The sequence below is a fragment of the Nasonia vitripennis genome, chromosome 1 (genome assembly GCF_009193385.2).
Source record: "Nasonia vitripennis strain AsymCx chromosome 1, Nvit_psr_1.1, whole genome shotgun sequence".
NCBI classification, from domain to species: Eukaryota; Metazoa; Arthropoda; class Insecta; order Hymenoptera; family Pteromalidae; genus Nasonia; species Nasonia vitripennis.
In genome coordinates, this window is record NC_045757.1 from 36,517,495 (window position 1) to 36,542,275 (window position 24,781).

Here is a 24,781-nt window from a genome sequence, read left to right on the forward strand (position 1 = left end):
AGAGGAGAGAGTATAAGAGCTGGCGCGTTAAGGGCGTAATAAGATTCCCTTTAATGGCATTACACGCCTCATTGGGACTTTCCAAGTCCGAAGTTCGAGCAGCGAGCGAGAGAGAAGAGACTTTGCGCCCTGTTTGACTTAACCGGAAGTTACTGCCGCTGCTTCACGGACGGTCGCCTTACGGATACTATTCGCGTGTCTCTTTTCGGCTCTCCCCACTGCCTCTACCCCCGACGATTTTATTTTCTATTCTCGTACACGGTTGACGAAGCGATCGAGAGAAAGAGAGAGAGAGAGAGAGAGAGAGATCGATGAGGCTCGTCTGGAAATCCATCGTCGTGTGAGGTATAATATAATGAAAATTTCGCGCTTTTTACCCGCGGCCTCCGACAAGCGCGCAATCAGCGCATCGCATGTCTCGTTACACACTCACTTATCGACTAGCGCGACTCTCTGCCGACATTGATAGCGTGCGCGTTTTCCCATCGTTCGACAGCAAAAAGCGCCAAACAAGCGTTTAATAGCTTAATTTATAATTCTCGCGCAGGCCGCAAGAAACTCCGCCGCTGATCCGTTCTTTCTATATAAACTCTCGAGACACACGCGGGCAAAGAAAGAGGCAGACACAGAGGGCCGACCGGTAAAAAGCCCGCGGTATAAGAAGAAGAAGAAGAAGAAAGCGAGGGATATATACTGTATACGCGAGGCTCAGCTTTATATGGAGCGTCGATGCGATGGGTGGTCCGGTTAGCCTGACGTCTCGCTCGCTCTCTGCTCGGCTGATGCACAGTTGTAAGAGCTGCTGCTGCTGCTGCGAGCATTGATGACGTAGTAGCGATTCCACCTGCCCTAGTCGGGAAATCGATCATCCATGCGCCCGCGAGACGAGTTTTTACCATCTGCAACGCTAAGCGCGTGTGATACGCGCTTGCCATTTTCAGATTTCAGCGCGCCACGGTAAACAGATTCTTTATGGCGTGAAGATCTGCACGGCTGCTTCTTAGCGCTCGATTTTTATCCCGGAGCTGAGGAATATAAATCGTGCGAACGATAAACAATAACGTCGTGTAGTAGTGAATTTTCCTCTCGTCGGTTCCACTGTCAACATCTGCAGGTGGCCTTTTATTTTTAGCCCGAGAGAGAGAGAGGGAGAGAGAGGCGACGTAATACCTGACCGAGCGAGCCCGCGGGGCGCCAAACGGCGCTCTCGTGGACACCTCCTGCGCGCACACGCAGAAAGAGAAACTGGGAGGCGATACGCGCTCGGAATCGCTGCACCTCGACACAGTTTTCATTCTCCGAGAGAGCTGACAGCTCGCGTCCATTGATCGTCACCAGCCAGCTTTTATTAATTGGATCCCGCGTATGTGTCTATATGTGTGTAGGTCTCTAATTAACAAGCTGTTTTGTGCCTGCTGGACGTGTGTCCGCGGCTAATCGAGACTGCGATTAGAGCTGCTTTGGGAGAGCGCTCGATTCGGCCTGCGGTGTAAACACAAGACCTTTTTCGTCGACGATCTAGCGCTAGGTCACGCATAGAGCTTCATGAAGATAACATGACTTTTTTTGCCGCGCTCTCGCTCGATTTCGAAAGTCCGCGCTTTTTAAATCTTTTATTCATTATACGAGGCCGCGGATCGATTAATTTACTAAATTTCGAGACTCCGCGGAGGCATTCTTCTCGCCGCGAAAAAATCGGTATGCGATGGCTCGCTCCGATTCGGATGCGCTGTACCTCGCGGAAATCAAGACGAGAGAAGGAGAGAGATCAGAGAGAGAGAGAGAGAGAGAGAGAGAGAAAGACGCGCACTGAATCACTCATCGTCGTTCTCCTCGCCTCGTCCGTCTTCGTCGCTCCTGCTCCGCGCGCTGTCGGTACGAGTGTTCTCCAGAGGCGTCCTATTAACTCGGCACAGTAGCCTCCGCTATACTGCACTGCCAAGGTTACATTATTCACCGAGAGCTGCGGCACTGCAGCTTCTGCTGTGTATTATCCCGTGTTCTCGACTCGCGAGAGATAGACTCGCTGCGTTATCGCGGCGACGAGACGGACAAGTGAATGCTGGGCTCTTCGGTATGTGGGTTATATTATTATACTCCGAAACGAACAAAAAGACAGCTTAATACGACGTCCACAATCGTGCAGCGCGCGATTTCCCGATTTGTATCGTGATTCACCGCGAAGGAAGCCACGTATAGGCAGGTCGATGATAAAGTATGATGCGTCGCCGATCGATGCAATTTATTTATCGTCTCGCGATCCCTCTCTCTCGCACTCGTTAAACGCACACGTGCGTCGCGCGCTCGCTGTGTTTCTCGGATCGCGCGCGCAGCGAGTTTTCTCCTTTTTACGCTTATCCAGCTGCACATCTTGACGATATACTTTACTGCGATGTTTTACGGCTGCTGCTCGCCTCTTTGAGATGTATCGACGATTACGCTATTATCGAGCCTACGACGAATGTGTATCCATATTTTTCGCCGTAAAAAAGCTGAAAACATTGACCTTTTCACTTTTATACTCCCATCCGCGCGCAGCTCTCTGGCTATTCTTCTTTCTCTCTCGCGTAGCTGGCACGCGAAATCCGGCAATTCTTTTGGGCGCGTCTTCTTCGGAGATGATATTTGCTCGGATCAATCCATATGGTCGCCATGGTAACCCGCGCGCGGCTCTCTCTCTCTCTCTCTCCCGACGGCCACCGTTCGCTCCTGTCCACCTTCCTATCCGACCCCGGTGTGTGCGTATGTCGGCTATGGATATAGCCCACCCCGGGAACGAACGAGAGAGGGAGTATAAGAGGGAGGTACACGCGTGCCTGGCTCTGCTCACGAGTTATTTGTTGAGTGTACTGCTCGATAATCGATAGTTCGATTTCAGTGAAATTCCTGAGATCAGCGAAGGAGCTTAGCGGGAAGCGTATGTGTCGCGCACTCGTTAAGTCCGTCAGTCGCTGAAGTCGTTTGCCTCACCTACTTCTAACGAAAGCCCGCGGTAACGAAGTGCGAATACCCGAGACTCGTCCTGACACGCGGACGTCTCTCCGCGAGGCCGACAGCTGCCTCGCGAGAACAACGAATAAATTAGGCTGACGATTTCTATGCGGAGAACTGATCTCGGTGGATAAACAAAATCCGAGTGAAAAATCAGCGGCAACAACAACAAAGTACCTATGTATCCATGCGAGAAGTAAACTCGAGGCCGAAAAAAGGAAAAGACGTCGGTCGGCCGACGTAAAATTTCCCGTGTTCTTTGCAGCAGCAGCCGAGGCATTCTACATGCAAATTTATAGAGATCCTTCTCGGACAGAGAGAGAGAGAGAGAGAGAGAGAGAGAGAGAGAGAGAGAGAGAGAGAGAGAGAGAGAGAGCGAGCAAGAGAGAGAGAGAGAGAGAGAAGCGGGAGAGTCGCCTCGAGGGGACCTGCTCGCGCGCGCTCTCCTATCCTCCAGGGAAGCTCACGCACACACTCGCCAGGACTAAGAGCGCTTCCTTGTACTGTCACTCGGCTGCTCTCTATATCTCTATCTCTCTCTCGCTCGCTCTCTCTCTCTCTCCCGCTATCCTCTCGAATCAATCGCATAAATCTCGAGGCATCGATCGCTATGCTCGAGAGAGAGAGAGTGAGAGAGAGAGAGAGAGGAAAAAGGGGGATCTGCGGCTGCACTCAGAAGCCCTTATTCTTACTTAGCTGAGTGCCAGCGCCGCGCCTTTGCATATTCGCTTCTCTGTATACTATACTAGGCGTCGCTGAAGTGGACGTATTTTCGCGATATTTTTCAATGCTCACTATACAGGCGCTTCGGGGAAGAGCGATTTCCGCAAATTCAGTAATTATATCCCGTAAAAAGAACGCGATCGGTGCTGGATCATCATTAACCCGCGGCGCGCCGGGGCTGATTGACAGCGCCGCGGACTTTGCGTTTTTCCTAAAGTCAGCGACGAGGGCTTCCAGGTAAAGTGTAAGTATCGAGCGAGGAATGCGGATTGTATACCTATAAGACTGTGCGCTGCAGGTGGATGGAACTGGATTCTAACGGAGCAGAGCAGAGCTGCAGCTGGTGCTGACGTTTGCCTCTGTACTCTGGTCGCGCGCGGAAAAGTGGTCATGCAAATCCCGAAGATTAATGCTCTGTGTGTTACTACTGCGCGAAAAAAGTCTCCGTATGTAGACGTCAATCTCCTGCGGAGGTGCGGGTGCAAAACACGTAGAGCGTAGGGGCTATCTCTATCGATCGAAGCGACGCGATTGATGGACAGTTAACTCTTGTTTTGCGTTTCCAGCGACGATAATGTCACGCTCATTTATCTCGGCGGTTCGAACTCTGGTATAGTCGAAACAATTAGTAAACGCGCACGTCTCTCGAAATAAAGACACGCTGCAGTGCCGGGGGATAAAAAGAACGACATATACTCGTCAATTTCCTAATCGAATTTCGAGCGGGACAGTAACACGGATTAACCGCGTGTTCGACAAAGGCAAATTTTATGGGAGCCAAGCACGGGATATTCGCTCGTCATCGATATAAACGCAATCGCTCTCGGTGAATCCGAACAATGCGCGAGCGCGTGTATGTGTGTCTATGGCTCGGCCCTAGAAAGTAATTGAGTTGGGCACGCGACTCTTCAAGTGGCCCCCGGCATGAGGCTCTCATATCCCTAGGCGACGCGACGCGCGAGCTGGTAACCACCTGTTTTCACTGTAGCTCTCTCTCTCTCTCTCTCTCTCTCTCTCTCTCTCTCTCTCTCTCTCTCTCTCTCTCTCTACCATCGTCGAGGGGACGTATACACAGTTGCATCGTGTGTGTCGTGTTTGGAGAAAGTCTTTGACTGGTCTTGTACTTTTTTAAAAGGATCCTGGATCTTCAATTCATACGCTGCGCTGTACGAATGGTTATCCGCTTGGAAACGCAACTTCGCACGATCTCGTAGGAAGACGAACAAAAGGACGGCACTGGATACAGTGCGAGAGAAGAGCGGATTGGCATATGGTTGACGGGCAGCGGTGTCATTCATCCCCTCGCTTATACACAGAGAGAGAGAGAGAGAGAGAGAGAGAGAAAACTGCACCCTCGTGTACGTATGTATCTCTGTTTGAGCCGACGGCGCTTCTTTATCGCAATAAACAGGCCATTCTGTGCGCTCGTGCGCGCATTTCGGCCTCGGTTAAATCGTTTAGCGGTTCGCTTCATCCTCTCTATCTCGTCTGTGTGTTTTGCTTTTTTTCGCTTCGAGTGGCACTGCGCGCGGCGCGAATCGCTGACACCGGGAATCTTCCGATTGGCTGTGCAGACGTCCAATTATGACGCTCTGTTGATCGTGAGCTTTTTAAAGACGACGATGAGTCAGTTCTGTTGTACACGAGTGTGTGTGGGATGCGAATCTCAATTAAGACGAAACTTCGGTAATTCGCTCGGAGCTTCGTCATAATCGATCTGCCCGAGTTTCGGCAGAGTCGATCGATCACGACGAATCAATAAAGATACAGCTCCATCCATCAACCGAAACGAGCGCTATAAATAAGTAAACATTTTTTCAACAATCTCTCCGTGCGTCTATCCTCGATTTCGACATCGTCGCAGGGGTGCTGCTCAACGGCGGCGGCGGCGGTGGCGCAGCAGATGCCAAGCGTCACGGCTCGTCGATGCCTGGAAGGGGGTGACTCGCTCTCCGGGATTGAGACACGGTGGATGACTCCAAATGGCATTTCGGTGCTACTGCCGCTACTATTCTCTCCTGTATATACTGTATAGACGTGCCCCGCGCGAAATCGATCTCGCTCGCTTTATGTTTCGAATACACACCGCGTCTTATCGTCGCAGAGAGGGAGACGACGATTGTAGACTATGCCGGTGGCTGATGCTTGATTATCGCCGGCAGTGAGAGCGAGATTTATTGATACTTTGTTCTTCGGAAGGGGAGGACTCTGTTTCGATTGGTGGCGAGGATTCATTTAGTCGAGAGCTTTTTGGAACTGCCTCATGGTTATAAACAAAGAGCTGACGTCAGCGTTAATCAGATATAGCTATGCATGGAGCCTGGCACAAAAGGAGCTCGGGATTCGCTGTACTGCGAGGATAGACGGAGAGAAGAAAAACCTAGCCAAAAGAGAGAGACAACATTGTCGTCGGGCAAGGGGTGAAAAGGGGTAGAACAGCGGAATGGAAAGCAGAGGAGCTGCGCGGGGGAGGAGAGATCGATGGCGATTTTTCACTCACTTAGCTCGGCGCGCATCAATATGCATTAAGCCGATCGGTTCCTCTCTCTCCTTCCCTCTTTCGCCTTTAGGTTTCGCTCGGAGGGAGGCATCGAGATAAGACAGGAGAAAAGAGAATATCCTCCTGCGGAAAAAGCCTGACTCCTCGAGAGAGAGAGAGAGAGAGAGAGAGAGAGAGAGAGAGAGAGAGAGAGAGAGAGAGAGAGAGAGAGAGAGAGAGAGAGAGAGAGAGAGAGAGAGAGAGAGAGAGAGAGAGAGATAGAGAGAAAGACGAACCTGTACTTTTGGATAAATTTTTCTTCCCGAAGAAAATTCTCTTAAAATTCAAAACTTCCCTTAATCCCCCACACAGCCAGCCGTGTGCTCTATACATATAGGTATATACACTCCGCTAAGAGAGAGAGAGAGAGAGAGAGGACAGTCTGCCGGATTCGAAAGGACACCCAGGAGCCTCGTATCCGGCGCACCGCGGAATCTCAGCGCCTTACGGTTATTCGCAGCTGTCGAGAATTACCCCGCGATACGGCTATCCTTATTTTCCGAAGCTGCGCTGCCGCCGCTATGCTACTGCCAGTCTCTCGGTAAATACATACCGCGAGAGTAGGTGTAACGACCGCGTTAGCGCGATAACGGGGATGTGCGGGTCATTATGAAGTACGTTTATTACACCTCGGGAGCAAAAAATATTTTTCTCAAAAGATTTTCACCGTGAAAATATTCGGATTCGATTGATTCCACCACGAGCATCGTAATAGATTCAGGGTCAGCAGCATCGGCATAAGTTTTCCATTATACATACATATATCGATAATATCCAATATACATTCCGGAGGTATTCCGCGGCTTTTCGGCCCCCGCGCGCATTCCCCTCGATCCGTAACGAAAACAAAGCGGAGGAGAAGAACGCGAGGATTCCGATCTTTCGGCGACGAGTCGACTCCTAATTGGCCGGATTTACGAGAGAGAGAGTAGGAGGCGAGCCGATTCTTTGGTACACCGGGAATCGCTTGTGTGTATGCGTCGCATATAAGAAGCGATCGCGAGGTATACTCTATAAATTCGCGGCGATCCGCGCGCTGCTTTTATGACGACCTTTTTATCAATCGCCGCGCCGCATTCATCGATACAGTTTTTTTTTTTGTTGGGGGAGTGCGCGTAGTAAGTAGTCGCCGGTAAATTGATTTATGTGAGAGCAAGAGCCATTACTCGACTCCGGAGTATAGGATTGTTTCTCATGTTCCGATCGATGTAATTTAAGGAGGGGAAAAAATGAATCGACGATGAGTATACGCCGCGTATAGCGTTCGCGACGGTGCTTTTTGCCGCGGCTCGCTCTTTTTCCGCGAGCGGGAGACAGGCGAATTATTGCTAAACATGAAATTGCGCTTGCATTTATGTAGATTAATTTTGATGCGTCCGGCTGATCGCGATTAAGCAAACAACACATTAGAGGAATAAAGCTCTTTTTGCCGAATTTTTGCGGCGGGGCTTGAAATTGACGGTAACGAATGGCGCAATTACAAAAATTATAATCATGAGCTAAAAATCAGAATAATTAAACCGGCGAGTAATGATGTGGCGGCGAAAAACGAGGATAATCATCGTCGGAGCTGCTGACGCGACACCAATTTCGAATATAATGCGAGAGCACACGGAAAACCGAAAATAATTAGCCGCGCAAATACGCATAAGGGCTCCGGCCATTTCTCGCTCGAGTTGCCGGCGTCGGTCCACCAGCAGTCTCTTTCCGGATGACGAGGGGAGAGAGAGGCATTTATTTCACGGGGGTATAGGGAGAGAGAGAGACTGCACCCCACGTACGAACAGCGCACGCGCCCATATGCTCGGCTACGAGAGGCCTGAGTGTGTTTTGATTTCCCTAATAGACGCGTCAGGAAATAGCTCGAGAGCGTCTACTGGTATATTACGAAGACGGAGTACAAAGGGACGAGGTGTCGCAGGAAATAATAAAAGCTGACTTTTTCGTTGAAGATACATTATAGCACGCGCTAAATTTATTCGAAATAAAAATTTCACTTCCGCGAGCAGTGTGCTTCCAATAGCGGGTAGGACGTCGAATTCAGCTGGAAGCGAGGCCCGACAGTGAATTATCGATTTTTTTCCCGGCGATTGTGTACTCAAACAATTGAACCCGTGTTTCGATAATTACTCCGTATACCGGACTCGTCGGCAAATATTGATGTATAAACTTTACAACATATAATAACGCAACAACAACGGTGAATTCTGCAAAATCTACATGGCGGTCCTTCCCTCTTCGGCAACGCCCACAATGCACATCCCGATCTTGAGAAGCGCCTCGTCATCGGGCACTTGTGCAGGGTCAGAATCGGACCTACAACCGCTCATGCATACGCGCGTATACACACGGTAACGGCGAGTCAGACAGAGTCTGGAGATTTGCATGCATCAACGCCACAAGCGCGACTGATTGTCAATCCGTACGTCATTGTGACGTCAGTCAAGCCTCTCCACTGCCTCGCAATCAATTAAGGTATAACGATTGATTGTACACCCGCGCGTAGTGCGCGCCGTGAAGCTGGACGGGGGACAGTTTCATTGTTGCGCGGGGAAAAAATCTTTTTTTTTCGCGCGCACTGGATGTTTCCACGCTGGAAATACAGCGAGTGTCAAACAATCGGAGGAAGCGTCTCGTCGGATTATAATTAGAATCGGAGGAAAAAATTGTTGAGTATCTCGACGAAAAAATGAGTAATTTACGGTGACTTGAAAATAGAAGATTGTTTGAAAAGCGGCCGCCGACGCATCGGCGATAAAATTCGGAGAAAAAGTGAGCGAAGCGGTAAAAAAGCGAGCGCTCGGAAGTTTACGGCCGGTCCTAAAATTAAAGGACAGTCGGAGAGAAATAGGCAGCTACACCTCTCGCGTCTCAATTACACATGCTAATAGCTCGTCCTCGACGCAGATTCACTTTTCAACTCCCTAAAATCGTTTCCGCAACTCCGCCAGCTACATGTGCGTCCTTTTCACTCGAGGCTGCGCGAATTGAAGCACCGCAGCTTGGAATACGATTCGACGCATATTTTCATAAACGCCGGCTCTGCAATACTCGCATTGTTCCGGCTGCTCACGGCTGAGCGAGCACGTCGCAATCGAGGACGAGCGCCTCAATCAAAAAGTGCCATTGATACCCCTCGCCCATCGCACGCCTCTCTCGATTGTGTGCGGCTAGACGCACTTTTTGCCGCGCACACGCGACCAGAAATTTATTAGCCGTATGCGGTACTCTCTGATTGATCGAGCTTCGCTTATAATCACGGTGTTTGTCCTTTTCGTCCCGTCGCGTAGAATCTCAACGACCACAGAGAGGAGGCGTTACGACACGCGACCGAAAGCGTATGTAGTTATACAGTGAGGCTGCATGCGTCGTTTTACGAAATTAATTTTTCCGTATCGTCCGCGGGACGATCGGGGGAGCGATGTCATTATCGAAGATTGGACGTCTGCTCGCGACGCGTGTGCGATTCGGGCTTCTAAAATTCGGTGTAATTCTCCCGAGATAAAAATTAGTCGCCGTCGTATCAGCCGGGAAAATACGCAGCTCCTAGTCTCAACCCTAGCCTCTCTGGCAAGATGTCCTCCTCGAAGGCTATCTCCTCTGCGGAGTGTCCCGAGGGACACTGCCTTCGCGCCTTCCTATCTCCCCGACACTCTATGGCCTATTCAGATACGGCTGCCGCCGCCGCCGCTGCTGCTGCGGCACACATGCCCGGCGTATCTCACAGCCGCTAGACAATGTACTTTGCGAGCCTAAATGGCGTCTCTTTCGGTTATAATATGCGCTATACCGCCGCTGTGTCTTGAGGGACTGGCTAAGGTGCGCAGCGTTTTTACAAAGGGATTATCGGCCTGATTGTTAGGGATTGAGAGAAAATTACTCACCGGTCGATGATGACGGGGTCGCTGGGAGTCTCGTTCCTGTTGCCGCAGCTCTTCTTGTCGCAGCATCGGCTGTAACGAACAAGTCGCTCGATCAATTATACGCGCGAACAGCCGGCGAGTCGTATTTATAACCGCGATGATGACGATGATTCCACGCGCGCATCAGTCGTCGGAAGGAGAGTGAGAAAAAAAAAGCCATAAGGGAAGAGGAGCTTTCGAAGATGGTCTCTGGAGACGACGCGGAGGCTGTCCCCAAAGGGGCCCTGTTGCGACCCCCTCGTTTTGTTCCTTTTTGTCGAGCTGCTGCGTGCAGTACGTCGCGTTTAGGGGTAAGAGTATATTAAAGTCGTGAATGAGAAGACCGACTGTATGCTTCATGTGTATGCGAGTAAATATAGGAGACGCGCGAGTGGATATATCATCGGATTACAAAAACGCTGTCTGCCGACGCTTACCTGCACATGACTTCGTGGGTGAGCAGCACTCGGCACATTTCGGGGTTCTTGTCCTGGCCCTCGTACATGATCGCCTGGAACACAGAGTGCGATTAACATATCGAACTTCGTCAACATCTAACGATATTCGATCGGCATGGCAATTGACTCGTTAGCATAAACGCAGTAGGCTGCGGCTCGGTATCGACTTTCAAAAACGGCACGCACTAGACACACAACAAAGAAGATGAGCGCGGGGGCTTTCCAGAAGGTAATTTAGTATATACCAGCAGCAGCGGAGTAGCCCTGACCCTCGAGCCGCAACATCTTGCGCGTAAGCCCTGGGCGGCGAAAGCAAATCCGCTAAGCCGCCTTTACATCCTCTTGATTGATTTTTATTTAATGACAACGGCTCGTCTCTCTCTCTCTCTCTCTCTCTCTCTCTCTCTCTCTCTTTCTCTCGCTCACGTATTTATGGACCGAGGGCTTGTTGCTCTTCTTTGATCTGCGGGGGTGACGCCTACCAGTGAAGCCCCGGAGACGCTCGTTGTTGTCCGCAAGCGGCTCGGGAGTTTGCGCGTTGGAAGGTGTGTAGGGTTTCCTTGCGGGCGAGCTGTTTGTCGATGCCGGACTTCAAAGGGGGTGTGATTAGTGGTTTCGGCTCACGACGGGATTATCGACGAATTAGTGAGAGCTAATTTTCTCGAAGAACAAAAAAATACGAGAGATCGACGTAATTACATCTCGTAGGAGTTTAAAATACAATTTCCTAATATACTCGACTGTGTGTAGTCGTCCACCTTATATCCATTTCTCCGTCTCTCTATCTGCCGACTGGTTTTAAAATCTTTTATCTAAATTGCAAAAGTATCGACTTAATGGTAAAAAGTCATGCGAAGGTAATGGCGCAGTAATTAACATAAGTGTTTACGCGAGCGAGCGAGCGGCGCTCGATGCCGGGCAACGAGCTGTACTACTAGGAAAGCTGTAAAGGTCGATTACATCGTCGCGCGCGGATGCTCTGCTCGCAGGCGCTCTTAATAAAATTAATTGTCCTTCCTTTTACGAGCGCTGACACACGTGCTGTAATCGCTTCTTTTTTAGCCGTGTATTTTCACCGGCGATTTTTGGATTTTCCTGCGTTAATGAAATTACCACGCGAATTTTATCGGCCGAAAACACGTGAAAATCGCGCGCGGAATCCTCTCTTCCTTTATGTACGTCTACACATCCTCTTCATATATTTGCTAATCAATTACTTAACGCGCGGCGCTGTTTACCCTGGAATCAGGCGAAAATTATCCGGCGAAGCGTAGTCGTGAAATTTTCGCGTTGCGTGCGAAATTACACACAGTGGGACGGTGCAGTACGTAGCCGGCGATAATCACCGGTTGTTCGCGTATGAGTAATAACTGCAACTGATAAGTCCGTGTAGGTGCGGAGCTGCCCCGCGTATATCCAACGCCGTCCGGCGCGAGGTCAGGCGCGTTATTCAAACAGACGCGTAGCACCTCGTAAACGGACTCTCTGCTTGCTCGTGAATCTTGCGAGTTCTTTTTACGCGCGGGGGTGTAATTATTCTGGCTATGATTTCGCGAATCGATACCGTGCTCGAAATTAGGCTTTAGTATATTTTTATAATTACATTTCAAGTGCGAAGAGGGAAATCCGAGGACGCGCGAGATTCACAGCCCCGCCGGATTCGAGCCGATAAAAAACTCCAAGACTCCGGCGAGTCTCCTAACTTCCTCGAAAACATTCGAATCCCCAGGCGGTATCGCGAAATCAGGGCAATCGCACGCGGCGGAGCACCCGGTGGGACTAGTTCAAGGTCGCCGTCGCGGAATCCCAAAGATAATTACGAGCTCTCTCACTCTCTCTCTCTCTCTCTCTCTCTCTCTCTCGCGGGAGAGACTATAGCGCGCTGCTCCTTCCGGTCCCGGGAGTCATCGTCGCTCGCGGCGGCGCGTTTTCCCTCCCTTCTTTCGGGATGCGGGCTTATGGTTTAGTCTCCCGCGAATCGCGCACCTATAGGATGACTTTACGTCCTAGGGGTGCGACCAGTCAGCGACGATCCCCGCGGGGGCCTTCCTCGCGGACCGCTACTGCCACATTGGGACAGAGGTCGCGGTGGCGGGAGGACAGGACGCGCGATATGTTCTCTCGCGAGTACAGCCGAGAATAATTCCCACGGGAATTACTCGCCGAGGACTAATAGCGAATTGATCCACGCCTGGTCTAGAACTTTTTTTTCGATTATCAGAGCTCGGACGGCTCAGCTGTTTCCTATCTCATTAGAAACTCAAAGTCCGCGCGCTACTATCTAGTTCTGGTTAGCGACGATAGGTGGCGCGTAGGCGGCTTTTTGCTTCCCTCAGCTCAATCCGCGCGGCGAGTCTACATATAGAGGTGTGCCGAAACTGGCTGGTTAGGATAACTGCTTGAGCCAGCCATGCTATAACTGCACTAGATTGATGAAAATAATTTGGTTGTAAAGAGTACCGACACATTCTTACGTGTTCTTATCCTAGCGCGTTTTTATCAGTTATTAGCGACAGGAAAAAGCAAATCTCATTAGAGATCTTATAAAGAGCCTCGATCCAAAGTGGTTTTGAAAAAAAAACTCTCTAGACGTTCCGCGAAAAAATCTCTCTACATCCTCGCGCGCTAAGCGTGCAACAACGAAGAAGCCTTTTCCACTCGCGGTCACGGCGAATCTCGAATCCGGTTGTCCGCAGTCGTAGCTCGCTTTTTCGCGTCGTTAATACGAGAGTCAGTCTTTCTCCCTCATAACTGGTTTCAATTATATCGACTCGCTCTGCACTGGACCATCTCCTGCGTCTAATACGCGATCTACACACTTGCGCTCGATCTTCCGCGACGTTTACTCAAATCCGAAGAACCAAGCGGATTCGTATCCCATTCGTTTACGCGCCGCGGGCGACAAGTCGAGCATCGCGTTTATCTCCGAAGAAAAAATCCCTCTGCCCCGAACGAGCAGGTATAATAAAAGGCGCGCTGAAACAAAGCAGCGTAGCGCAGCTTACAAATGAGAGCGGATGCAATAAAACTGAAAAAAAGAGGGCAGAAGACGACGGCAGCTGAATTCCGTGTATAAAGGGAGGGAAAATCGCGAGCGCAAAAAAAAGGAGCAACTCGCTCGGCGCAAGGAAAAGACAGAGGACGCGAGTGGCGTATATAGCGCGCAAGCGGCAATAAAACGGGATCCGGGCGTCATTCTCGTAGCTTCTCTATGCGCGCATACGCCGGAGTAGGATAGAGACTCGCTCGCGAGATAAATTCGAAGATAGTCATTCAAATCTGCCTGTAATGATTTCCATCCCAAATCGATTCGCCGGGGAAGTCCCCTGGGAATCCACTTCTCGATTCTCTCAACCCCACACACACACACACACATGTCCGCCCACCCTACCGTTCCTTTCTAGTTTTTAGCGAGGGCGGCTCTTTCTCCGTTCGCTCTTATCTGCCGGCGGGGATTAACTTATCTCGGGCTTATTATTTCCTTAATCTACGGTTAAATACTCATATTTTAGTATTAAGAGCGACGGACCGAGCCGAGATACATGCGCATATGTGTGCGTCTGTATGTACACGAAAAGAGATCGAGAGCCGGATAGTGTGTGACGGCTGTGTATCGATTATCGGGGTGGACGAGAGATGTTTGCTCTCGATCGAGTAAATCATTGATCGAGAGCCGAGATTCCGCCGCGGGGAAAGTATGATTTATGTGAACGAGTTTTGTATACGCGTACAAAAGAACAGCCGTTTTCCTCAAAAGTTTTTCAGCGAATTTACCCTAAATAATCACACCATCGGGCAGCTCGACATCAAAGCTCACCCGACGAGCAACTTTTTCCAGCCTCGATCTCTTTAAGGACAAAATTGCGAAGAGGTAGCATGCAATCTCGCGACGCTGATCTATTTAGCGAGAAGGAGGAGAGAAAAAAGACGTCGCTTCGACGAGCGCAACGCCCGGGACGTAGTAAACGTTTTCCCCGAACTAATTAGCATTTAGCATTTTTAATCCGGCGAGGAACGAGAGCACGGCGCTAATTTTTCAAGGAACGATTAGGCTAATTTCGTCGTCGCCGAGCGTCGAGGAGCCTGGGTGATAAGCGCGCTGATTGAATTAATTTTTTAATTGGAGCATCGGACAGCTGCATTTGCATACGCCGGAGGTGTAGTAAAGTTTGCATTTTTCCTCGAAAATGGAATCTTCGAAGAGAGTCGCGAGCGAAGCTCCATAAACACAATTATTCGAAACGCACGATTATTTCAGTATAGTCGCGTGTGGCTATCTCGGGGAAACGTACACGTAACTAATAGCCGCGCGGATAGCAAAGGGCATAACAGCTGCCTGCGGCTAAAAATATCGAAGAAAATCCCGTGGCGGGCGAAAGGGCCGAGGGCCAATTATCGCGGATTTATAACTGGCTTTGCGCGCGCGCGAGCGAGAGAGAAAGCCAAATCGGGCATTTGCATGGGCCGTTATAAAGTGGCGTCGGGCTCGTAAAATTTCAGATCGCGATCTCTCTCTTTTTCCGCGGCGCGCGCACACATGCACACAATGCGCCGAGCTAGAGAGGATTTTATCGCCGCAAGACTTATGGCAAGATTTCTTTGTAATTGCGACTGCCCTTATATGAAGAATTGAAGACGCGCGATGGGGATGATTGTTTGGAAAATTGAAGAGTTATGGCCGTATTAGCGCATGCTATCGGATTTACGCGCTTATTTTTCCCGAAAACTAATAGTCATCTCGATTTCGCCTTTGTTCTGTCATAGTAGCGCGCGGAAATTTAATAAGGAGCCGCGCACGATACTCGAATCAATTTTCTTTCGGCGAGAGGAGAATAAAGAGCCGAAGTAGCAGCGCAACCAACTGCTCTCTGCGACAATAATAAGCAGAGGAAGAGCCGCAGAGCCGAGAGTTATTATCGAATGGAAAAAGCCGCCGTGGACGCGACGCGCGCAAGAGAGAGAGAGAGAGAGAGAGAGAGAGAGAGAGAGAAAAAGGAGAGGCATTCTCGAGTCGATTAATATAAGGGAATGGACGGCGAATCTTGGCCGCGCAAGCCCGTCGCGGCTTAGTAATTTAATCAGCTAAAACTAACATCGACTACTCGGGGGCCGCTATAGGTGCAGAGTATAGTAGTACATCGACCGATCCGAGAGATGATTTAATCTCGCTAAAACGGTCGTCTTGCCCTCCTTTTTCTCTCTCCTCCCACACTGCCCCTTGGCCTGTCGCCTGTTCTACTCACAGGCCAAGGGCTCTGTGACGAGCTATAGCGCCGCGTACACTAAATAATTTGATCGGCGCCGAGAGTGATTGCCTCTCGTATTCCAAACTGAAAATTCATGCTTTTCCTGCAACGACTAGGTGCGAATGTCGGCGAATAATAAAAGCGAGCCCTCGTGCATTTGCTTCGGTTGGAGAGCTCTCGTGCGATCCTTCTTAGGGCCGCTTATCGCAACAAGGATCTCGCTCCTGGCGCGTGCCGTGTTTTTGCCGAGACGGGACCCGAAATCGTGAGAGAGATAACGCCGGATTATATACGTAGAGCGTAGTGAGGCAGGAGAGAGCATTAACAGGCGTATTATGAAGGGAGCTGAGAAAGGGATGGATATGTGTTTGGAGTCGTGAGAGAGCGCGGGTGGGTGATAATGTCGTGTCTGAGGATCGCGAGTGTATCGAATTTTAGTCAGACGTATCGCAGAACTTTTCGAAAATATAATCTCCCCCGCGATAACTCACGAAAACATTTCCCACGTCTTGACAGCCTTCCGCAGAATCGTTCCAAAACAAAAACATCAAAAACGCGCGCCAACTGTCACGCGGAGCCTGCAGCCCTGATCAGATAAAAACTTCGAGAAAATCCAAAAAACAAACACATAACCAGCCGCACCTATACACAGCCCAGATTCGCCACGTGGCCAGGCGGCAGATAACGGCCTTGCTCTCTCGCCCACACGAAAATATAGCATAGTCTTTACTATATAGCATAGACGACGGCAGCGGCGCAGGGCTGGAAATCAACCCCCCGGAAAATTAAACGCTTGTACCGGCAACGATAACGGCGTCAGCGGAGCCGACGCTCTCCTCTCTCTCTCTCTCTCTCTCTCTCTCTCTGCGCTGGTGTATACAGATATAGAGAGAGGCGCATGCGCGAGTGTATATGCGGGGGAAAACAGGGCGCGCGTGCGATTCGCCGGGGTGACGTTTATGCGCTAGGCTGGAAAAAGCCGCGGAGGCGGTTCTCGATGTCATATAGTGCAGGCCGAATGAGAGCTGATGTATAATTGCCATACGCCGATCGATATAATCCTTCGAGAAAAACATATTATCGGAGATACTCTCTTACCTGCTTGGTCACCGAGTCGATCAGCCTGACGAAGATGTCCTGCTCCTGTCTGACGCCTGGAAGAGAAAATAATTACTTTATACACGTTGACAAATTGAGTCGTAAAATAAACTCGAAGCACAGCAGCCACCCGATTCATGAATTTCTATCGCTCAATTGCGCCGAAAATTTCCTCAAAAGCGTTAAACGAGCGCCCTCGATCGATCTCCAAAACGGCTTACACACTGCGCACACAACAAACTCGCGCGGTAAAGGACACCGCTCGGCCGACTCGCCGAAAAGCCGCTCCGACAAAAAGCCGCATATTAAAAAAGCGCCAAAGCCAACGACCGCTTCTCTCCCTCTCTCCTCTCTCCTTCTTTTTACGCACGAATAGCCGGATAAGACCGTATAGAAATCTGTCCCTTGCGCGCGTGGCTACTTCGAAGCGTTAATTCATCACACGCGGCTTAATTGCCGGCGCGCTGAGACTTCCGCTTTTTGCGGCGGCCGCAGCGACAATTAAAATATCTGCAATTCCAGTTGCGCGCGCGAGAGGATCGTTATATGCAGCGGACGAGCGAGTCGTGTGGGCCTTTTTTGCGGCGCGGATCAGTCGGGATGAGATATGGGCTGTTCGGCTGTAAGGAGAGGATGAGCAATTAGCGATTCTTAGATACTTTGTAAGGAAGCCGGGTGTCGCTGTCTCGATCCGAGAGCTACTCCCTTATGTGCTTTTTACACGCGTCGGAGCTGGATTTGTGATTCATTGAGTCATTATATGGAGTTTTCGCGTTGTCGAATTTTAATTAGTTATCTCTCGAGTAGACGGGGAAGTTGTGTGGCAATATCTGCAAGTTTCGTCGGCCGGACTCCATACCGCAGGGCTTAGGCCGCGGATTATGATACTGCGAGTCTCTCACAAATTACCTCGAGAAACCGTCGCGGCTTAGTAGGGCCGCCGCGCGCGGCGCAGGCTTTACCTTTGCGGCGGACCCGCGTGACCGCGAGGTGTCTGTGGCCTCGGTCAACGAAGATTAAATTTTACGTAGTTGCAGGGCTCCCGTGTGTAGTGTAGCCAAAGTTTCTCCGAGTAAGTACAAAGTTTTGTTTCTCAATTACACACTACACACGCCGTCGGCCGCGTTTACCGCCTGCATTTTGCGAAAAAGTAATATTCCTCTACCGATTGAATCGAAAATATTGCCGAGGGAGTTACAGCCGAGTCTCTGAGAGAATGACGCTTCGACCGTTCTTCTGTTTCGTCGATATGTGGTTCCATTAGAAATCTCGAAAAAATAAGATGCGATAGATTCCTCCTACCTCCGCACAATATACGATTCTCCTTGCATTACACAAAGTCGGAGTTTCGGGCGCGGCTGCCGTCCAAAGGATCGCGAGCTGCTGGTCGTCCGGTAAAAAGAGGTTCGGTTCCGGCAAAAACGACGCCCACCCGATATGGAGCGACTGCGAAGGAGCTGCTGAACGTCGGAATTGGGCACAAAATATAAATCGCGTGCATTGCCTTATTTATTATTTATAATTATGGATTTTTTTTCACGTCACACAGAGAAATTCATCGCGGCTAATTAGTTCTGGCGCGCGCTTCGAGATGCTCGGAAACGGCCGAGTCGATGTACTTATCGAAGCTTAAAAGGTTTACGATGGTAGAGTTCTTTTTAAATGAAAGCAAAAACCCGCAGCGACGTCTACTCGCGGTAATTTTTCGAGGAATCGATATAGATTCTACGCTCTATCATACCGTCGAGCTAATTTCGCAAATCGTTTCTCCTTCTAAAACTACAATAATTAAACCGCCAACGGCGCTCATTCAATCCTCCCAATTAAACCGTACACAGGCATCCACCGAGCCCTTATTCGGACACCTGCGCGAAATCTCCTCTCCCAATAACTCCAAAGCATCTCGCGGCCCACATAAATCAATCATCAACGCGCGCACGGCCCAAAAGAAATCTCCCACCTGCGCTTGTCGGTGAGCTAAAAATCGTCCCGCGCGAAACTGAAATGTCACGCGGAATAAATTACGACAGGTGCCACGCAGCAGCGAAAAACCTCTCTCGCGGTAGCAAAAAGCTCCTGCGAATTCTCGTGAAACGCGCAAAATATGTCTCTGTTCGGCGGGGCTACTCTGGCGCGGAGAGAATTCCGAAAAATCTCGGCGCTTTGCGGCCCGATCCGAGAGAGAGAGAGAGGCGGCCTGGAATGTTGATGGCCCGTCATCGCGACGTTTGACGCGGCGCGAGAGAGGGACGACATTCCGCCGATCGATTCGCACGACCCGAAAGAGACTTTTCGAGGTTGTGCGGAGCTGCGAGGGAGAGTTTTTTCACTTTCTAGGCCAAGCGCGCTTTTGTGGCTTTCTAGGCTACATTAAGCTATACTGCAGCTGATGAATGTTTATAGGAAGAGATGGCTTACCGTTGGAGTACAGCAGCTGGAGGCGGTACTGGATCCCGTTGTTCGTCTTCTGGCCCTCGGATTCCTGCAAGAAAAATCGACGACACCATGTATTCCAAAAAGTGCAATAACAGAGACGCTTCCGTATTAATTATACTCTCAAGCGTTCACCCCGTCGCGGTCATCCCCGCCACACACGACACACAAATCAATCTAATAAAACAACGCGCTCAGGCCTCCCTCTTTGATTAATTAGCCAGCTACTCGCGCGTATAAGACGAGCGGAGAGAGAGAGAGAGTGAGAGAGCAACAACAGCGAGCAGCACTCCATCCCGAGCTGATTATTAATTTCTTGATGCGCCGCCGGCTGCCATTACGCATCGCGTGCATAATTATATATCCTGACGAGTCATGCGTGATGTGTGCATCGCAGGAGCGGCGGCGCCGCGGTGCCATATGACTCCCCCCCCCCCCCTCTAATGCATTTTCAACGAACCGGGAATTAATGCAAGGAGTTTGCCCGCGATGGCTCGTGACTTTTCGGCTGTGGTTCGGCATCGCGTGCGCGCTAAGCATTCGAGTCTATATGTATAGTGTACAAACGCAGACGCGGGCGTAGAGAATGTATATTTAACGCGGCGACGAGATGCAGAGATTAAAACTCTCAGCAAAAGTTCCGCCGCATAACAAACCAGCTCGAGCTACAGCCGCGAGTCGGAGATAGAGAGGAAAAAAGGAGGGCATACTCCATACACATAAGCGCCGCGGCGGATTAAAGCGAAACCGAAAACGAGCCGGAGTTTACAGCCGTGATAAGCGACGCAGGCGAAAGCTCTCTCGCCTTAAATAATTGAGCGACGCGGGAAATATGTAAATTCCGACGTTTTCTCCTCTACCCCGCCAGCTCGTGGTTACACGCTGAGGGATGTGTGTGTACGTGTGCAGCAGTACAGCGGAGCGCAGGTAAGGGGTCAACCGTAGGAGGAGGAGGAGGAGGAGGCGGAGAGGTGATGTATGTGCGTGGTGCATGACCCTAATTAATAGGGAGGCCACGCGCGATGCAACTGTCCGCCGCCCCGTGAATTATACAGCGTGTGTGGGTGTACACGGAGTGTGAGGGACACGATTCCGGACTGGATTATGTGCTCGCGCGCGCGGAGGCTGAGGGACCGTAAACATTGACACGTGCTTGTTTGTTGCTTGTTTTTTTTTTCTCCACACTCGCGCGGCATCTGTTCAAGTGGACGCGTGTACCGATGATCGATGTGCTTCGCGGATAATTGATGGGTCGGATTCTTCCCTATTTGGCTAAATGCACGCGCGAGATTGGGGCGATTTTCATTCGAGCTGTAGCCTGTAGCCTGATTTTCTTAATCATTGTGAGAGAGGGGGACAGATGGTAGGTATATATAACTCTTACCTGATCCTTCTCGACGAATCCAATGAAGGCCGTTCTCTCGATCTCTATCGGCTGACCCGTTCGGTCGTAGAGGGCGATAACAAAGTGGAAGAAGTTACTCTTTCGTAGATTACTCGGCGGCTGCTTCTCGAAGTGCGCCCTTCCGATCACGGCTCTGAAAGAAGACAATTTTTTCGTTTCATTCAACGACTCACTACAGTCAAAGCGCAAAGGTGCTAATGCCAATCAACCTTCTAATCGGAGGAACTCGATTTTTGAGCCTTGAATTCGGCGGATCTCAAGACGCGCGAGATAAACGCTTCGTGGGGAAGTATAGGTATACATGGGCGCAGGTGGCCCCGATGCCTTAAAATCCCATTAAGGTCTCATGTGCCGAGATTAAGCCGGCGGACTCTCGCCTGCCTCGCAGTCGCATCTTTGAGTAATGGCGCGGAAGGTCCCCCTCACGAACTGTCCCTTATAACGCGCGCGCCCGGGTCCAGTGTGTGCAGCCGGACACGTCTTTGTGTCTCGACTCTCGCGTACGTGGTACACAATGATGGATAAAAATAGTAAACGGGAACATCCCGTGCGCGTTGAAACACTGAGAATCATCTCCATACGCGTGCACTCTCGCGATAAAAAATCTCCCGAGAATAGAGCTGCAGCATAAAAGGAGGAAACCGTGGCACTGGGTTTCGGTCAGAGAGACGGGGGAGGGCGACGATACAACCGAGAGAGCGTCGTTTTACGCGCGCATAAAACGCTTCGCTCGCTATGCTTGCCCGGAATTCGAGAAAAGCCCCGAGAATACACACACACAGGAAATTCTCCAGAGGCCTGCCATCACTCATCTTCGAATATCTATACGCGAGGCCATCCGCGCGCAGCTCACGCGAAGATACGTGAACACACACTCACATACACACACATAAACGAGAAACAATTTGGCAACAATTTTTCAAAGTGTCAAAATAGGCATGGCCCCGAGTCGATGTCCCTCAGGGCTTTTCCCTGGGTTTTGCGGTCTAAGGTACGTGTCTGCCACCGCCTACTTTTTCCGGAGGTCTTTTGCTTCCTCTTTTTTTCTCTTTCCTGATGCGATGAGTTTGACGAGTCGTGAAAGGAACATCCTTTTCTCGAGGTGACGAGGATACGCGCGCGCGTTCACGGAAAGTCGCTGCGGCTTTTTGTAATTGTGACAAATTTCCGTGCCGACGACGACGTCCTTTCTTTTTGTCACGCGGATGGGGAGAAGAAAGGAAACACGTGTTCCGTAATTTGTATCCTGGTAATAGAGCGGGTAAAGGACAATCGATTTAAACGCTGAAATATTGCACCGCTTGTAAAAAATAAACAGCGAAATAGCACTCGACGAAATCTCCATAACTCTCGAGCTTTTTTCCCGCTCTCTCTTCCAGGCCATAAACAACGAGCGAATAAAAAGGAAAATAACCGGCGCGAGCCGATACATCATCTGATTTTCGGGTCAAATCACTGCGCGCAGCCGCCGCCGTGAGCAATAAAAAAGAAAAACCCCATGAACGTACCACCTCGTGTGAATCACTCGTTTATTTACGCAAAAAACGATTGCGACGTTGACCGGCCGCCCGCGCAATCGCGCGGGCTGTAGAGATACTATACGTACACCCTCGCGCGCGATTCGCACGCTGAAAATCGGATTATCGGCGCTGCTGGCGTTGCGGCTCCGCGCAACAACGGCGCAAAAAAGCGCCAAAAAATGTATAGAGGAGGCGAGCGTCGCGAAAATGAATAGCGGCAGTTTTGCCACGCATTTGCGGAATAAACGATGGTATCGGCGCTGCGTTTGTCACGCGGCAACTCTGCGATAGATGTGTGCGTATGTGTGCTTGCAAATGCGCCGCGCAAGCATCGATTATTGCGACGTCCATATGTTTCTCTTAGCGATGATCAATCTGCGAGGGCGAGTTTCCCTGCTTTAATGCTAAAGAGATTGAAATGTTATCCTGTAATACTGCAAAATAACTTCTCCAGCAGTTGTAGCATGAACAGCTCAAGGATGCCAAACAAAACGCAGTTTCGACAAAAATTAGCGCACTTCTATATCTACACTCCTCGTGCTGATTTACATGAGGCAGAGAGAAAGCTGTCTGTGCGCCACCTATCGTCACTGACTAGAAACTCGGAGCCAGAAAGTAGACCAGTCATTTCTCTACGTCCATATATACTAAGACTTTATATAAAAATTATATCATATTAATAATTTATATAATAATCGCACATCGCGTACAGAGATAAAAACTTCCAATAACTTGCGCAGCATCGACGAGCCTGCCCGAACCTCTCACACCTATCAGACCACAGGATGAGGAAGAGCCGAAGGGTGGAAAAGTCGCAGTCAACCCTCCGTACTACGTATATATATACTGCGCACGCACACACGGAGGGCCGAATCCTGCGGGTGGTTCGTTCGCTTGATATACTGCCCGTGTCGATAATTATCGGTGGCTGATTAACCGGCCGGCGGTTCGCGCCCCATAACTCTCGACGTCCGATTATTTTGCCGCCCTCCCTCCACCCCAACTCTCTCACCCCCTCTCTCCATGCACCAATTCGCGCGCGCGTCTCTCGCCTCAGCTGCTGCATGAGATTTCGCGAGTTACGCGCGATCGGCTCGTATTTGATTAATTACCGCGATTAGATCATTAATTCGCGTGTAATTAAACGGTCTAGCGCGAAGCGGGAAGTAAATAATTGATGCGCCGGCTGGGCTGACGCGTTTAGATAGTTTTTTTTTAAATGGTTCAGGATTCAAGCGAGTTTTTTAAAATTAAGGGAAACTATATGAAACAGCACACGACACGCGAAAACGAAGCATAACGCAAACAGAGCAGCCCACCTGCATTTCTACCACTTTCCGAATCCAGCAGCAAAACACGGAAACAGAGGGAGATGGACGATGTCCCCTTCGCGTGATATGTATACCTCGTTCCACGACTATGCGCTAGACCTCCGGCTGGGCCATCTCTCGCTGTGTAGTATTTGCGCGAGCCGCTTGTTTGCCAGTTTCGCGCGAAGCGCCTACACAGCAACACACACTCACACAGAGCAACGGCCAGGGCGCGACAGAGGTGATAATTACGTACGCGATCCCCGTTTATCGCGCAATTTGCCACGTGCACGGTTTTGCAAGAGCGAGTACGGAGAGAGAGAGAGAGAGAGAGAGAGAGAGAGAGAGAGAGAGAGAGAGTCGATAACGATTACGGCGATGTTCGCGGCCCGCTACGCACATGCATAGGCCTCTACTCGCATCGCTTTGCCGCCGCCGGGTATTATGCTCCGCTTGCCGCTGTTTATTTGCGCGCGAGCTCGCCGGCGATCCGCTACTGTATTCCGAATTGATCCGCACTGGCTTGTTTGCGTTGCTCTCTTTTTTCCGTCGGAGCTTTTTTTTATGCGGTCCGAGAACATTTGATGCTCGAGCTCGTGTGTTTCATTTTTTGCATTTCATACGCGTCGTTGTCAAAACGAATTGTTTTTCCCGCGAAAAATTCAAACTCGTCCCTCGTACAGTAATGCGAATGCACAGTCGAAGCTTTCGAAGCACACCGACGTGTAATACACACGCATTCGTTGTTCCGCAGCCTCGACGACGGCGGCACAAAGCAATCGGTCGGGGAGAATCGCAATAAATCTGCGCGTAGCCGGCGCTAATGCACGACGCTGAGAGCGAGATACGCGCGCGCGCGAGAGAGAGTCTATATTTATGCGGTAGGCTGCCGCCATGATTCATACAGCCCGCGCATCGCGAGAGATAATGAGCAATTTGTAATATATCCGAATATAATCCGCCGCTGCTGCTGCTGCTCTGCTACGCGGCCGAGCTTTATTTAGGAGCTTTGACCGGCAATTATTGGCTGATTCACAGATTTATCGCTGACTCTTGTGTATACTCTCTCTGTTTACGGCGGGAGGTATCGAGCGAGCTTGTATCTTTGTTTCCCTGCGTTTTTTCATTAACGCTAACTTTTTCATCGCTCGAGATA

At 50.3% G+C, this 24,781-nt stretch overlaps 1 protein-coding gene across 1 annotated transcript in view; it reads right to left on the reverse strand.

Moving 5' to 3' along the window:
• The window catches only part of LOC100123848 (transcription factor collier), a 53,768-nt gene that overhangs the window by 26,915 nt on the left and 2,072 nt on the right, over positions 1-24,781 (reverse strand). The window contains exons 2-6 of the mRNA XM_008217386.3: positions 20,775-20,928; positions 19,376-19,439; positions 16,958-17,013; positions 10,593-10,666; positions 10,138-10,206 (exon numbers count right to left, since the gene is read on the reverse strand). Of these exons, the coding sequence (XP_008215608.1) occupies positions 10,138-10,206; positions 10,593-10,666; positions 16,958-17,013; positions 19,376-19,439; positions 20,775-20,928 (417 nt within the window). The remainder of the gene's footprint in view (positions 1-10,137; positions 10,207-10,592; positions 10,667-16,957; positions 17,014-19,375; positions 19,440-20,774; positions 20,929-24,781) is intronic.